The following is a 16,174-nucleotide window of genomic DNA, read 5'->3' as shown; positions in this document are numbered from 1 at the left end:
GTTAGTAACCGAGTACGTTACATGAGCCTAAGCTCTTTTCAATAAAATCCATGCAAAAGTTAATATACTGAATATTCTTTGGTTTTATGCAAAACAGAAATACAATAAATAGAATATCAGATCTCTGTCATGTGACCCTGGACCACAAAACCAGTCACATGGGTCAATTTTTTTAAATTGAGATGTATAATGTATAAGATACATAAGCTTCCCATTAATGTATGGTTTGTTAGGATAAGACAATATTTGGTCGAGATATGACTATTTGAAAATCTGGAATCTGAGGGTGCAAAAAAATCGAAACATTGAGAAAATCGCCTTTAAAGTTGTCCATTTATGTTAACGATTGTGCTGCATTCACTCACACAAATAAATGTTTTATATATTTACGGTAGGAAATTTACAAAATATCTTCATGGAACATGATCTTTACTCAATATCCTCATGATTTTTGGCATAAAAGAAAAATCGATAATTTTGACCCATACAATGTATTGTTGGCTATTGCCACAATATACCTGTGCAACTTGTGACTGGTTTTGTGATCCAGGGTCACATATGGCCAAAAAAAAAAGAAGCTTTTTTGCATAGCCTAGTTGTTTGACACGTGAAAACTGTAACAATGTATCTGATAAGGTATCACGGTGTAACCTTGCTCTCACTTGAAATGTGTCCCTGCATTAAGTCCTTGCATTTGAGGGTATTGGACCTGGAAAGTCCTTGAAAGGTCCTTGAATTTTACACCAAGATCTACAACCAGCAATAAGAACGTCTACAGGGCACGTATTTAAAAAAAAAAAGAAAAGAAAAAAAGAAGAAGAAGAGGAAGAAAGAAAGTTGTCTGAGCAAGTAGACAGACCATATTTTAGTTTATGGAAATGATGTAAAACAGCAAGAAATTATTCTGACATTTTTCTTGCCAAATCCATCCCAACTGCTCAAAATATAATATTATTGTGAGCTTACCGTAGTGAATTGGGGTAAGGGAAGAACAGTATGTTCAGTATTTTTGTTTTGTATGTACTTCATCTCAAAGATCTTCCAGAGCGCACCTTTAAAATAATGATATGAATAATAAAAAACCCAAAAAGTAAACCACTACCATTCAAAAGTTTGGAGTCGGTAAGATTTTTTTTTTAAATATATTTTTGTTTCGTGCATTATATATTTTTGCATCAAAGCTGCATTTATTTTATCAAAATACAGTAAAAATAATAATGTTGTGAAATATTCATACAATTTAAAAGGTATGTTTTCTATTATTTTAATAGAATTTAATAGTATCTATTTACAAGTGCATTTTTATATTGTAATATTTTAAAATCTAATTTATTCCTCTAAATGGCAAAGCTGATTTTTTAAAAGCTGTTACTCCAGTGTTTAGTGTCACAAGATTATTCAGAAATCATTCTATTATGCTGATTTGCTGCTCAAGAAACATTTATATAAATGTTAAAAACACTGTGTAAACTCTGCTTAATATTTTTCTGGAAGCCACAATACACCTTTTTTCAGGATGAATAGAAAGTTCAAAAGAACAGCATTTATTTGAAACATTTTTGTTATAACAAGTCTTGATCAATAATGCCTCCTTGCTGAATAAAAGCACACATAAAAAAAAATCTCACTGACCCCAAACTTTTGGAAGATGTGTACCTCTGCATCAGTCTAATTTACTGACTAATTCTAGTAATATTACCAAAGGCATACTTGTTTATATTATTAGTCTGTTTTTATTCTGACTGATATTAAGTCACTTATATTATCTGTGTACTGTTTAATATTTTCCAGTGTTTTCTTGTTCTTCATGTGTGTTTAAATGTGCGTCTGGTACTGTGCTATCTATTAGTTCATCGTTTTTTTCTGTGTCTCCAGTGGCAGGCCATCTCTTTGACAGTGATAGAGAAAGTCCAGATAGCTGCAGCTGTTCTGGGTTCGCTGTTCCTGATAGCCAGTATCTCCTGGCTGGTGTGGTCCTCCCTCAGCCCCTCGGCCAAGTGGCAAAGGCAGGACCTGCTCTTCCAGATCTGTTATGCCATGTACGGCTTCATGGACCTGGTTTGCATTGGTAGGTCATTGGATTCTCAATAATTACAGCCACCTGACTCAGCAAAACCAATGCTGTGCTTTTACATGTTTGTATGTCTACTTGTCTGAGAGAGGGGGGGGGGGGGGGGGGGGGGGGGGGGGGTCTCACTGGTAACCAACATCTAGGCCTATTGGAACCAGCTGAAGACATAATGTTGAATTACAAGCCCACTTTCCTCTAAAAACACAGGAAAGTAAAGGAAAAGTGCAGGCAGAACTAAGAGGATTGTGTTTTTCAGGCAAGCCACAGGGAGCCATGAGTAATTGCTGCATTTCAGTTAATGAATGCATTTTTTATGTATCTACTGAATAAAATTCCTAACAATAGAAATGGAAAGATTGAAAGATTGAGAACTGGAAATTGATTCTTGCATAGATGCCATTCAAATTCAAATTGGCCACAATATACTGGCTGTCACACTAAGAGTGAACAATTTTAAATCCATCCAATATTAAGTGACTTAAACTATTAGACTAGCAAAGCTAACTTAAACTGGCTATATTCAGAATGAAACTCTATCTTACCGATTACTGCTCAGGACTGATAACTGATATTGTGAAACATAACAGTACACAACAATAACCATTTGAAGCAGTAGTTTGCTACATAGTTGTCACATGATCTCATCACATTAGTTAAAGGGGTCATATTATGCTTTTTCACTTTTTCAACTTTAGTTAGTGTGTGATGTTGCTGTTCTGCTAGGTTACAAAGCTCCAATATATTTTATTTAACAGAATATTCTTTCCAAGAACTATAACAAATGACAAAACACATTTTTTTCCGGGCTTTATGAAGTCACAGTGTTACTCATTTAAATAATCCCCGCCCACAGAATATGTAAAAAAAGAGGACGAGGCCTGGTTGAGCTGCATTAGAGAAGACAGTGTTGTCACTATGTCAAAGAGACACTGTTTAATCAACCCCGTTTCGAAAACGATTTTTTTTTTAAGGTGATGATACACGGGGAAACTTTTTTGAGCAATGTTGCTTGGGAACTGTCCCGTTGAGAATGGGCAACAAATTTCTATCTGGATACTTTAGATCGGCCGTGGGCCCTGTGTCTCACTTGGTCCCCCGTTGACGGCAACATTGCCCAGTAACATTGCTCAAAAAGTTGCCCTGTGTATTATCACCTCAGTGGTTAAAATTTATTTTAGACAATGTTCATGAACATTGTTACACCAACGTTTATCTGTGTGCTGCGCATTTTACGGAGAACAGCTTCCAGAAGCTAAGAGAGTACAATGCAGGTTACACACAAAAGCTTCTCCTGAAACGGAACAGTTCCCACTTTGTCTGGACAATCTGTTGTTTGTGGATCACAACTTGTAAGTATATCTTATCATTTCTAGTTGCGTTTTCTATTAACAGTTCTGATTATAAGTTTTATGTTGTTGCAACAAACTACAATGTAAACAGGACAAAGCTGTTTACCTCCGCTCGCCTGTTAGCCAACATTAGTGTTGATATAATGTTTACTGTAGCTTTTGTAAGCTCTCGCTTTTGTAAGACTGTTCACAAATGATCCATGGTTGTGTGATTGATTACTGTTTGTATTACTATAGTTTCCGACAACTACAGTATGATGAAATGGTGTATAACATCGGATCTAAAATGTATAAAAAAAAAAAAAAAAACATACCACTCTGAAACGTCCTGTGAAATCCGTGCTTGCAAAGTCAGTGCATGAAATCTGTTCTGCATGATCCTCTTGTTTGTTAACATTCTTAAGTCTGAATCTAGCTTGAAATGGTTTGAAATTGACGCCATCCTAAATATTTATACATCTGAGTAGATGAAACTCGTGGTTATGATAAGGGGCGTGACATTTCCCTGAACACACGCTAAGCGGTGCCAATCACAACACACTGGGCCAAGTAACCAATCACAGCACATTTAATATTTCAGAAGGACGGGCTCATCGCGTTCTAGCCAGACTGGGAGAGAAGAGCTGTAATAATGTAAAATATGTGAAAAATAATGTGTTTTTTTTAACAATCAAGCATGAAAGCATATTCTATCACACCCCAAAAACAAAATCAAGACTTCGTAAAAGGGCATAATAGGACCCCTTTAATTCAGTGACCAGTTAAATTAAGAAGTTGAAGAGTGTAAGGAGACTGACTTGATTGTCATTCACAATGCTTCATGTGAGTGGATGGTTGATTTGTTTGTTGTGATTTTCTGATTAGTGGAACTGAACATTTAAAACTGAACTTTAAAAACGTACGAGTTAGGGCTTTAACAGAAGCATTCCATAGATTAATAGTCGGCCTGTCTTGAAAGGTTTATGCGGAATCATTAAAAATCTATTTCTCTGTTGAGAAAAGTAATGGAATTTCTACTTCCATTACCCCACTGTTGCTCTCTGTTCCAAGTGCTACTTTCATTATTACTTGCCTTCTCTCATTTGGATTGACCCTTCAAACTGAATTTCTCTTTCACAGCATACAGACAATCGTCAGGTAAAGGAAGTAATTTTGCAGTTTTTTTGCCATTTATGTGATTTTTCCATTGATTTTAAAATGCTCAATTGTTCTCATGCACCCAAGGACTCTCAGCGGAAATAGAATTACAAAGGGTCGATATTCGATGCAAAAGTATACTTTCCAGAACAACAATCTTTACAGTTAAAAGCATTACTTTTGCTCCTATGTTAACATTCCTATTCAAAATGAAGGTTGAGTGATATATAGATTTGCGCAGTGTTCTAAACGCATGGCCTATAAGAGCAAAGCCCTCTCACTTCAAGAGCTCTGCGCTCACTTCTGATTCACCCTATTTGTAGATATTATAACAATAGTCATATGTATGTCATTTGGAAGTGAATAGACCAAATATTTAGGACTTACTGTGATATGTAATGCATCGTCACACTGGTATAAAGTATTACAGGGAAGGACATGCTGAGTTTGATCTCTGGAGGAAAGGCAAGACGATGGGATAGTCTAATCAGGCCAGCTTAAGGAGCGATCCTTCTAATGCTTCGCTATGAGAGAAAATACACACTGCTTCCCTCGTGATCCGCATACAATTGAGGCAGTAAATAACACGCGCACACACATTGTATCAGTCTTTTTGTCTCTCAGAGGAAATGTGCTCCTAATTAAATGATAACATTTTTTTTTTTTCAATTAAGCATCATCTGAAGAGCATTGTTGTAACAAAACAGTGGGGGGACTGCAGCTAAAACTAGAGCAGCACTTAGCCAAAAAAAGTACAGTTCAGCTTTTCCAGAAGGGTTGGAGGAAACCCAGATATGTGAGATTAATTGCGGGATAGTTCACCTGTTTACTCACCCTCATGTCTTTGCAAATTGTAAGACTTTCGTTCATCTTCAGAATACAAATCAAGATATTTTTTATATTCTCCCCCATTTTGTCCATTTATATCAACCTTTGTAATCAAGTTTAAAAAAGTACAAAGACATCATGAAAATAATCCATATGAATCAAGCGATTCAAAGTCTTCTGATGAGACATGATGAACAGATTTAATTTAAGCTTCTATTCACAAACATTGTGAATGTGGCAAATTGTGACTCGCTTGAATTTAATGCAAAATCTGTATTGGATTTTTTTTCCTGATTCCTGATTCCACAGATTCCTATTGAAATGACTGGATTTTGCCTGCAAAATTTCACAGAGCAATGGTAAATGTGACTGCACCTTAACTCGCAATAGTATTGAGAATTGCTTGTAACCATTGCAAAAGATAACGAAGACATCCAGACGTTGCATTGCGACTTAAGAATTTCATTTTTATTTCTAAACTATTTCAAATAATTCCTGCTCGTTTCATTTTCTTAGATATGCAGCCAAAAATTCTCTAGCTCTCCCTCTTTTGTCCAAACATTTAGCCCTGTCGCTCTATTCACTCAAAATGTCCAAGTTTTTGTATATCAATGACATACAGATACCAGTAACAATGTTCACACAGCGGCAGTATAAACGGCAGTTAGTCACATTTTAGAGTGCTAAATATATTCTATAGCCAAACAACTCACTAGTTTAAATGATCAGGACTCACACCTTAAATTTACTATTTTGGTTAACCTGTATTGGGTAAAAAGAATCACATTGTCATACAGTGCTATAGCTGCACACACAGTCGACGTGTATTTTGTGTATTCCTGTGAGGTTCCAATAACTCACACACAGAGATTGAGTTATGAGCCCTTCCAATCACTGTCTTCCATCAAAGCCTTTATCAGTTTTGTGGTCTGGGTCCCGAATGCTTTGCTCCACACTAAACAATTCAATGCCACTGTAGGATAATGGATGAATTTGTGTCTCTATTGGGCACGTTTATCAAATAAAGTCATGTTATCTGTAATGACTTTCCAGCGTTATGAAAGTCACAATTTTGATATATTTATTTTCATCACTGATCCAGGCATTATTTACAACTTTTGCAAGAAAAGAAAAGAGCATTTTGAGCAAAAAGCTGAGAAAAATGTGTTTTTGATCCAGAATGATGATCAAACCATAGATAGAGTAGATCGAGTCCATCAACAGCCCCAAAGCTTACACAGTCCTATACCTCGTCCTGGGTCAACATTTCATTCGGTAACTTTAGGCAGTTTTGATTTGTATGCTGTTTAATGTTGATGACCGCAATATTTTACGTATGCATCTGCTTACATAGATATCGCTTGTTTATACTTCTTCATCACGTGTCTTTTGATCAGGAGATTCGGTATTCTTTCAGATGTGTAATAGCGGCCCCTACCGTATAACAGTGAATACACGGAAAGCCTGAAATTTCCGTCTATGGCGGAGTAGTCTCGCGTAGCCAGACCTTCAGACTGACGGCAGAAGGTCTGGTATCCTTAGCAGCTTTCATTGGCCTAGAACCGTCCAGAGGATGTCTGACTGACATGTAAAGCAAACCAATCACAGATCGTTTTGTTCTGCGTCATGTTTAGGGGCGTGAAAACGTTGATGTTCCTACAATAACAGACCGGTGTGCAAGTCTATGCCACGAATTTGAAATACTTCACATACTTCTAAAAATCCAGCGTTTAGTTGATCCTGATAATTGTCAAAGTTTCACTTTCCTCTTCCATGAAGGGGTTTGACGCCACGGCATCTTTGTTTCCGGGCGGACCTTTAAAGAACGCGACAGACACGTCTCTCGGAAATCCTATAGAATTCAACCATTTTTAGATGACAACTTCGAAAATCCTGAAGTTTCCAGTTAGTTTCCAGTTAAGTGTGCATCAGACATTCAGCCAGCCGTTCGTAAGCGTGGTATCTGAGGCTGAGACTAATAGCGGGGAAGCATTGCCTCATAAATGACGGAAATTTTCGCGAATGGTGAAAGTGTGTAAACATAGCCTAGTTATAGTAAAGGTGCAGTCAAATTTACCTTTGTTTGGAGAATTTTCGAGAAATGGAGAAATCCAGTCATTTCAGTAGGAATCAATGCGATCAGGCTTTACATGTGAGGACAAGATTTTCCTGTGCAGATTTCATTTCGGGTTTAGTATGTCACGCAAATTCGCCACATTGACCAACAGAAAGCTGCTTGGTTTTGAAAGTGAACCGTCACTACACTACTGACAACAGATAATGAACCATTTTTCATCAATTTCCACAAATGTGGCCACACCTTATGTCTGTTTCAAAACAAAAATGTGAATGAACAACTATATTCAGCACTGACAATTGTATTCTGCTGCTGTGTCAACGTGGCCATTTCAATAAATGCACAGGTATTGGACAGAGTACCTGCGATATAGCTGCAGTTTGATGTACGAGGTTTAGACAGCTCGCCATGCTGATGTATTGCAGATTGGACATAAAGTCATATGGGAGTTACAGAAAGAGTGTCAACAACTGCAGCCCTCTCCTTAACATCCACAAATGACAGCTGCAACATAAAATATCTGCCACCTAGTGCCTGCAGTCTAAATGGGCATCACAATGCTGCAGAAGCTGGAGTGGAATGGCTGTTTCGCCTCTCCAGTGGCTCAGAGGGAATAATGAGGTTTTCTCAGAGCAGCGCTATCTTGGGTAATCGCGACTGCAAGAAAAAAAGAAAGAGGGTGAATGGGAAGGAGCTGAACAATGATGATGTCGAGATTGTTTTAGTGGCACATCCGTTTGTGCGTGCGCATGCTGTAGATCAATGGCAGAGTTCCTCAAGAGTTTCGTTGTGATGTATCGCTCTGTCTCTGTTAGCAGCCAGACTGGGAGGGAGAGCGAACAAGAGTCCATTCTGTCTGATTAGGTGGAGAGAATGGAGATAATGCCTAAAGGCGATCGTTTCATTGAAATACTATCACTGAGAATAGCATTGGCCTTTTATTATTTCCCCTCTTGACAGGAAGGGGTATCAGGTCTTCTGAGAGTGTTACGAATAATGTATCACACAACATTTATATTTATTAATTTAGCTGATGCTTTTATCCAAAATGTGGGTTTATACAATATTTTGGATAACTGTTGATGCTTTCAGCTTCTAATCAAACTGTACCATCATCTGTTTTTTTAACCATTTGTGAAATCGTGAGCTTAGAATTATAAGGTTCTCTCTCCGTTTAGGGTAGTTCTGAGATATTGAGCATCAAAGTTTTTACATCCCATCTGGCAATGGAGTGATGGAACCTTTTTATTTTATTAATAACTACTAACAAATTTTTTTTTTTACAAAAATAACACCACACAGGCATTAATAAACACCTAATGGATCAGATTATGTCAAAAACTCAATTTCGACCAAAAGTGGAGATAGAACCTTATAATTCTAAGCTCACGAAATGTATTTCACAGAACTATCCATATTTTTCCTCAAAAAGTCCATGGATTATGTCTGGGGTTACAAATAAGCCATATAACATAACATAAATGATACATATACTAAGCAACAACAGAGATGAAAGTAAGACAGTGAAACAAACAAATATATGTGATATGTGTATATATGTGATGATGTACACATCATATGATATATGATATGTGTACATGATATACATGAATGCATGGATGGAACTGTATAGTTATGGGCGATACATTGAATATTATTATATATTTGAAATAAATTCACTGCCAATTAGGCTTGGCGCGATAGTCGGTGTTACCGGTGTTACACGGTGTTCAGTTCTTGCCATCATTCAAAATTGAGTGTTTATATGTATTATGTTGACACTTTTACATGAAAATGATTTAACTTTAAATATAAATTTAAACATTTAAATATAATTTTGTGTTCAGTGAGTGGAATACAATGATTATTTTAATTATATTTGTATTTAGTTTTATTTCTTACATGTTAATATTTTCAATCTACTTTGCTGTTTGGTTGAAACAATAACCAGTTTAAGCATTTCAGAATTTTTTTTTAGATATCAAGATATCAAATATTATGAAAAGACTTAAGAAATGCTGAGATATATTTTTTAGATGTTTTATCCCAAAAATACTGTATGAAAAAGGTTTTTCTTTTTCTTGATGTGATAAAGCAAGAAACATTTTCTAAAGATGTTTCATTACTATTTTATAAAATACTATTATTCATCACTACCCAAGAAGCAATTTTGTTGATTTTCAAGATTGCTCAGATGGGATGATATCTTACTCATACAGCTTTCAGCTTAATACTGAAATATGACATAATATTGTGCCTAATTATAGTCATTAGTTTAATATCATCTGTCATAATGTAGATTCATCTGACAGGGAAAGCACTATGTGAACAAAAAAGGAAGGAGAACGAGAGAAAGACTGAGAGTGAAGCTAAGAGAAGAGACAGGTGGCAACGTGGCTTTTCACAGCCGAGCCCTGTTCCCATCCACTGTGGGACTGGTTGGGGGCCAAAAAATCCCACACTACAGCAGAAAAAACTGCTGATAAAAATTCAAGCTTTGCCCTGAGAATTTCCTTCAGCTATCCTCTCGGCGCAAGGAAAATGTGCGTGTTTGTGTCTGTGTTTGTGTGTTAAATCAATACATGTCTCACATTCTCTCCTTGTAATGAGAGGATGTGCAGTCCAACTGGGGAAGAGTGAGAGAGAGAGAGTGAGAGAGAGGGAGAGAGAGAGTGAGAGTAGAAAAATTAGGTTTCATCAGCAATAGCATCTTCATGATGCTGGAACGCTAATAAACTCCTCCACAACCTAATTTCAACTCGTACACATTTGCTGCATATAAATGCCACTGTGGACGCATTAATTCTGCTCTGTCTACTGAAACTCCAGTTACCTGTTCCAATAAAACTAATAAGAGCAACCACAACAGCATCAAGGTTAATGCTTTCCCCCCATTTAACTGATATGACTGATGTCATTTGAAAGGTGAAACAGTGCAGTCTTGTTTCATTTCCAGCATTTCCAGTTTTGTCAACTGCAGGGCTTTGGCTTAGGCTGTTGTAGAAAAGTCGATTGAAAACCGTGGGTTATTATTACCTTCTCGCGCGCTGCTTGTTTTAGTGGTCTGCAGTGTGCAGTGATAACGTCTGTTAGTGGTCTGTCTCATTGATTCTGGAGCAGCTAGAGTGAGAGGAGAACCTCAGGGCTCTCGGGACGCCACTAGATCAGAGATCGGTTTCAACTCCACAAAATACAAGCCTTTGTAATCTAACATTTGCAGAGAGGTGAAAAAAACTGTCATCAGAGCTCAGAGAGTGAAAATCGAAAGGGGGGAAGATAGTAGCAGTCGGAAAAAAAAGTGTAGAGATATGTGCGGCCTTGCAGACATTCAGAGGGGAACCCGCTGTCACATAAAAGATTAATGCAGACCATCACTCTCTTTCTATCTGGACCTCTGAAGAAACAAATACAATGGTGCGAGTAAAAAAAAAAGAAAAGAAATCATATTGACAGCACCTCAACACTTTCCTAAATACCTGTTTGTCACTGTGCATTGCAAATGTTCTTGATCAATGAGGTCATTGGGATTTGTTGTTGTCAAGTAAATGTTTTCCATAAGTGGAGCGAAAATGCCTATTAACCATGTAGCCTCAAGACATACACTAATAGCATAATTACACTTAATTTCTTATTTAATATTAATTAAAGAGGTTCTGAAATGCCAAACGTGATTAAATACAGAATAGTGGGGCACCATATTTTGAAAAAAGTACTTAAATGTTAATTCGATTGGCTTGTATGTCCAGGAAAATGTCATGATGACCTCTGAAAAATGCACTTTGGCGGTCTAAATGATTTATGAGAAGTAAAGTATCATGTTTTGCCTGGGAAATCTAATTGAGTAAAAGTATAAGTGTTCAGTTTCAGTGTTTCCAAATGGAGTAGAAGTTCGTATTTGTGTGGAGTTGACATGATGCTCATGTTTATCAGTGCAAGTATGAATGGAATCTAGCAGTCAGTTATTACACAGCTCTTAGGAATACTTGATTCTGATTGGTCAGTCGTCCCATCCAACAGTGTGACATTTCCTGTTATTCACCATCATCCACAGCAATACTGTACTTTTTTGTACACAGTAATGACATTTTTTTCTTAGCAAAAGCTTCAAGCATATAATTTAAAAGACATTAATGGTTGTTACTAGTCTGGTTAAAACCAGACCATTCTCAGTAGTAACCAACGTTTCTGATTGGTGCCACGATTTCGACGGATTAGAAATGGGCTTGAATGAGCTCTTTGCCAGACTACTTGCAGAGCAAATCTAAATTTGCCGGAAGTTGTCTGGGTTTTCCCAGGCTAGGTTGTTACACTACCGATCAAAAGTTTGGGGCCATTCATTTTTTTTTTTACTTTTTGAAAGAGATCTCTTATGCTCCTGAAAGCTACATTTTTTTTTTTTATCAAAACAGCAATATTTGAAAATATTACAATTAAAAAAACAAAACATTTTAAAATGTAATTTATTCCTGTGGTGGCAAAGCTGATTTTTCAGCAGCCATTATTACAGTCTTCAGTGTCACATGATCCTTCAGAAATCATTCTGATATGATTTGGTGTTCAAAAAACGTCTCTATGTTAAAAACAGTTGTACTGCATAATATTTTCTATGCAGTACATTTAGAATTACAGTTGTTATTTTTAATTGGGCACTGTACAAAGTACCCATTAAAAGGTCTTTCAGCAAATTGAATCTCTTCCTAGACAGACCCATTTGTTCTGACTGAACATTATCCCTCACTTAACAAATGCGTCTATCCTTCTCTTTTAGCTCTGATTGTCCACGAGGGTCCCTCTGTATTTCGCATCTTTAACCGCTGGCAGGCTGTTAATCAGCAGTGGAAAGTCTTAAACTACGACAAGGTCAAAGACAATGAGGAGCACCAGAAGACCTGTGCCACATTCCGGAACTTCTCTCTGCCGCTGCCGCACCGCATGGGGCCGTCCGGCACAGAGGGCGAAGCCTCCACCTCCACGTCCTCCCTCATGGCTGCGGCTGCAGCGGCCGCGGCGGGAACCGTGACCCCCTCCACAAACTCCGTCCCGTTGGCAGCAGGTGCCACGACAGAGCCGCAGGACTCATCTGAGCCCAGCAACGGGCAGCCCTCGCTGCCGGACCACCACTGTACTTACAACATCCTTCATCTCCTCAGCCACCACCTGAGACCCCAGGAGCCACGCGGACAGACCAGCAACAGCAACCGCGAACTGGTCATGAGAGTTACTACAGTGTGAGGCCTGGTTTACGGTTCAGTCTCTGCATGCGACGTATTTAAAGAAAGGATTCACTGAAGAGAATTCAACCGTGTTACCCAGGGACCCAGTGCAGTGCTGTCCGGGTTTAAAGGAGTTTTTTTTTTTACAGTATTGAATAAAACAAGAAAGCAAGTTTCTCTCGCAGTGGTTACAGGAAAGATTATGGCCATAAAGCTGCATACTAGAAATTATGCAAGCCACTGAAAAAGGTCAAAGGTCAGTGAAGTTTTTCTGAGTGTGTGTGTGTGTTGAGTTTATTGTCAGCTCAAGGTCAGAGCTGTGACCATTATGAAGCACAACCTTACCGATGCAATCCAGTTTCTACACTGACAGCCACTGCTGAACTAAAATGGCTCAGAGTGAAGAACAAATGTATTCTTTGTAAAACATGCAGCATTACACACATTTTCTGATTACTACAGGTTGTATTTTCAGATAAAGTCCTATTATTAGATGTCAATGCGGCACTTGCGAGGATAAGCAAGTCTAAATCTGTCTCTTAACAAACCAAATGGGGTATTGAAGAATCAAACTATTGTGTTTACACTTTTAGGCAGTTTTTTAGGGAAATCAATCCTCTCTGATTTTGACAGTCTTGTACACCAACAATAGGAAACCACGTTACAGTGGAGACGACGTACAGCAATCAAACTACTACTACTGAAAAAACGGACTCAATTTGAGGCAAATCTCTTGGACTTATTTTGTTTACATTTGTTAAATATGTGAGAAAAAGAGGTTGCTACATAAAAAAAAAAAAAATTCCAACTGGTTTAACTGTTGTATGTGTCTGTTTCTCTTATGCAAGAGAGTATGCAAGAGTTGACTCCAGTCACAGAGCATATTCAATTAAATCATTCATTTAAGTAATTCATTTTATGTGCTCCAACGTGTTTGCTTTCCAAGCCTGGGGTTTCAAACAAATCAACAGCACTTGGAATGTTTACATTAATCCCATTTTTATTGTAACACTTTTTTTTTTTTCTCAAAACAAATACAGACAGAAAGTGGATCTAAGTGGCTGAGTGATAGAAAACAGGAAACAGCACCAGTGCCGGTGGGTCTTCTGGCTTCCGAGCCTGACCACAGCTGCCTGTTTCTGAGTAATCATATCTGCCTATCCCTTCTGGTAATGGTCCACTCCTCCATTTCCTTCTCCTTAGATTCTTAGATCCTACATATCCAAGAACAACTTGTGCAGAAATAATCACATATGATCATGTGACATTATTAGCTTGCATGTTTCTTGACTAGTTTAATGCATTTGATGACAGAAATGAGGCGTGTATCTGTATATTCTGAAGAAACACTTAAATATACGAGTGTGGGATTGGCGATTTAGAGGTGAAAAGAATACATAGGCCATATTATGTTTGAATAATCATGGAACAGAAAAAATCATTGCATACTATGACCCAACAGTTAAGAATTAGTTGAAGCAATGCCAATCATTCACAGCACTTCTCTAAAGAAGGTTAAATGTACACAGAGAGTAGAGAGAGAGAAGGAGTGAGAGAGTCAACAGCTTTCATTGACTGCTTTTAAACATGCGTTCAAATACAATCGCTGCTGCTGATGATGTCAAATTGTGGATGGTTTCATGTGAAACAAGAAAACCTCCAACGGAGGGCCAAGGCACAAGATAATGTAAGTGTTTTGACATTTCCTTCACTGGGATCCAGTGGACTTCCAGGGAGATGGATACATTATAGTCAGAATGTATAAAAGAAAGTAAAACTATGAATGGAGGAATGTTCCATCTACTCTATTAGTGTCTTTTGTTTGCTCCTCCACAGCGACCTGCAGATGATGATGATGATGATGTCCTGCTACTCCAGTTCCACAAGTAGATCTCCCTCTCCGACTGTATCTCCAGCTTTACAGTGCACACTCTTCACCTGAACAACAACAACATATTAAATGAGAAAGGTCCATGCATTCTGCATCTGAAAAAGCTATTTGTGTTCACTTATTTATCAATGTCAATCAAACACACATTGCGCACAGGAAGCTTCCCAGAGAAACAATGGAGAAAATTCTTTAATAACAAATGAATGCTTCCATATTATGAAAGATGGTAAGAGGTTTTATGTTTTCATTTTAATTAAAACTCAAGAGAATTGTCATTGCAACCATTTGGCTTCATTGTTTCTTCACCCATACACATTTGTATTCCTTCCTATATAAATGCATATGGATGATTCTTCAATTAAGAGAACTTATCGGTCCCCTAGGATAATTTTAAATATAAAATCAATAACTCTAGTTTAAAAAGATAGATATTAATAGCTTTAAACTTTATAGTGCCTCTTCTATATGCATTATATTAAAATTAGGGAAATTCCATGTTGTACTCTTCCTAAGAACCTACAATCATATTTTCATTTAGTATGTTTTTTTTGTTTTGTTTTTACAAAAACACTATCCTCAACACTGCTCTCATTACCATATGTACATACATATATAAATATACATATACACACCGATATTTCATGTGTTCAAGCTCGAGCACACCTGGTGCAACTAATGAAGCCCTTGATTAGTTGCATCAGGTGTGCTTGAGACAACACCTGTTTTGCAGATTTGTGCTGTTATGATGGATTGTATTCAGGGGGTTGAATAATTTTGAGACCGCAGAAGTTGAATTTGGGGAAACCATTTGAAACATTTGTTGTGTTGAGCTATTTCAATTACTTTTGTATGATCTGTTCATTGCAAACAGATGAAATTCTGTATATATATATAAATATATATATAATTTTTTTATTTTCCAAACATGATCATAAAGTATTTTCATTAGGTGCCATTACCAAGTCATTTATTATTTGATAATTTTAACAAAGAACAATATTTTCTTCAAAAAATAATATGAATGCAGCCTCGGTGAGCATAAGTAAAGAGACTTCTTTCAAAAACATTAACAACCGTAATGTTTCCAAACTTTTGACCAGTACTGTGCATATACAGTTTTTCATTTTTAATTCAGTTTTAGTTATTTTAGTACAAGTCAAACTAATTGAGAGAAGCTAGCTGAAATTTTTATATAAAACTTTTTTTTATTTTTTTTTATGTTAAGTTTAAGTAACGAAAATATTTGTTTTATTTTTAGTTAACTATAATAACCATGGCATGAAGTACAATAAAGCACTGCTGTCCATCAAAAGAATCATAAACACCATGACCACAGTCTGGTCTCAGCCTTTCATAGTAGCTAAGTGGTCTAGTCAGAGTACAAGTGTGGATAATGGACTGTGGCCCCTTGATGTCTCTCTCTCTCTCTCTCCGTGTGTGTTGGGTAATATAATGTATCTGATGTATGTGGAAGAGTATGTTCTATATGTCATATCGATTTATGATGCACAGAGTAGTGAGCAGGATTATGTATCAACGTGTGTGTGTGTGTGTGTGTGTGTGTGTGTGTGTGTGTGTGTGTGTGTGTGTGTGTGTGTGTGTGTGTGT

At 37.2% G+C, this 16,174-nt stretch overlaps 2 protein-coding genes and 1 long non-coding RNA gene across 3 annotated transcripts in view; 2 read left to right on the top strand and 1 right to left on the bottom strand.

The window, feature by feature from the left end:
* The window catches only part of marchf4a (membrane-associated ring finger (C3HC4) 4a), a 47,929-nt gene extending 34,418 nt beyond the window's left edge, over positions 1–13,511 (top strand). The window contains exons 3-4 of the mRNA XM_082163588.1: positions 1,876–2,068; positions 12,231–13,511. Of these exons, the coding sequence (XP_082019714.1) occupies positions 1,876–2,068; positions 12,231–12,694 (657 nt within the window). The 3' untranslated portion in view covers positions 12,695–13,511. The remainder of the gene's footprint in view (positions 1–1,875; positions 2,069–12,230) is intronic.
* LOC309495675 overlaps positions 1–16,174 on the top strand; it is a 295,015-nt gene that overhangs the window by 124,224 nt on the left and 154,617 nt on the right. The gene's annotated exons all lie outside the window — the stretch shown is intronic.
* pcca (propionyl-CoA carboxylase subunit alpha) overlaps positions 13,658–16,174 on the bottom strand; it is a 50,349-nt gene continuing 47,832 nt past the window's right edge. The window contains exon 23 of the mRNA XM_082163587.1: positions 13,658–14,613. Within this exon, the coding sequence (XP_082019713.1) occupies positions 14,545–14,613 (69 nt within the window). The 3' untranslated portion in view covers positions 13,658–14,544. The remainder of the gene's footprint in view (positions 14,614–16,174) is intronic.

The sequence above is a fragment of the Leuciscus leuciscus genome (genome assembly GCF_965113295.1).
Source record: "Leuciscus leuciscus genome assembly, chromosome: 3".
Taxonomy (NCBI): Eukaryota; Metazoa; Chordata; class Actinopteri; order Cypriniformes; family Leuciscidae; genus Leuciscus; species Leuciscus leuciscus.
Note: the sequence above shows the minus strand (reverse complement) of the source record. Positions and strands in the feature narration are given on the sequence as shown.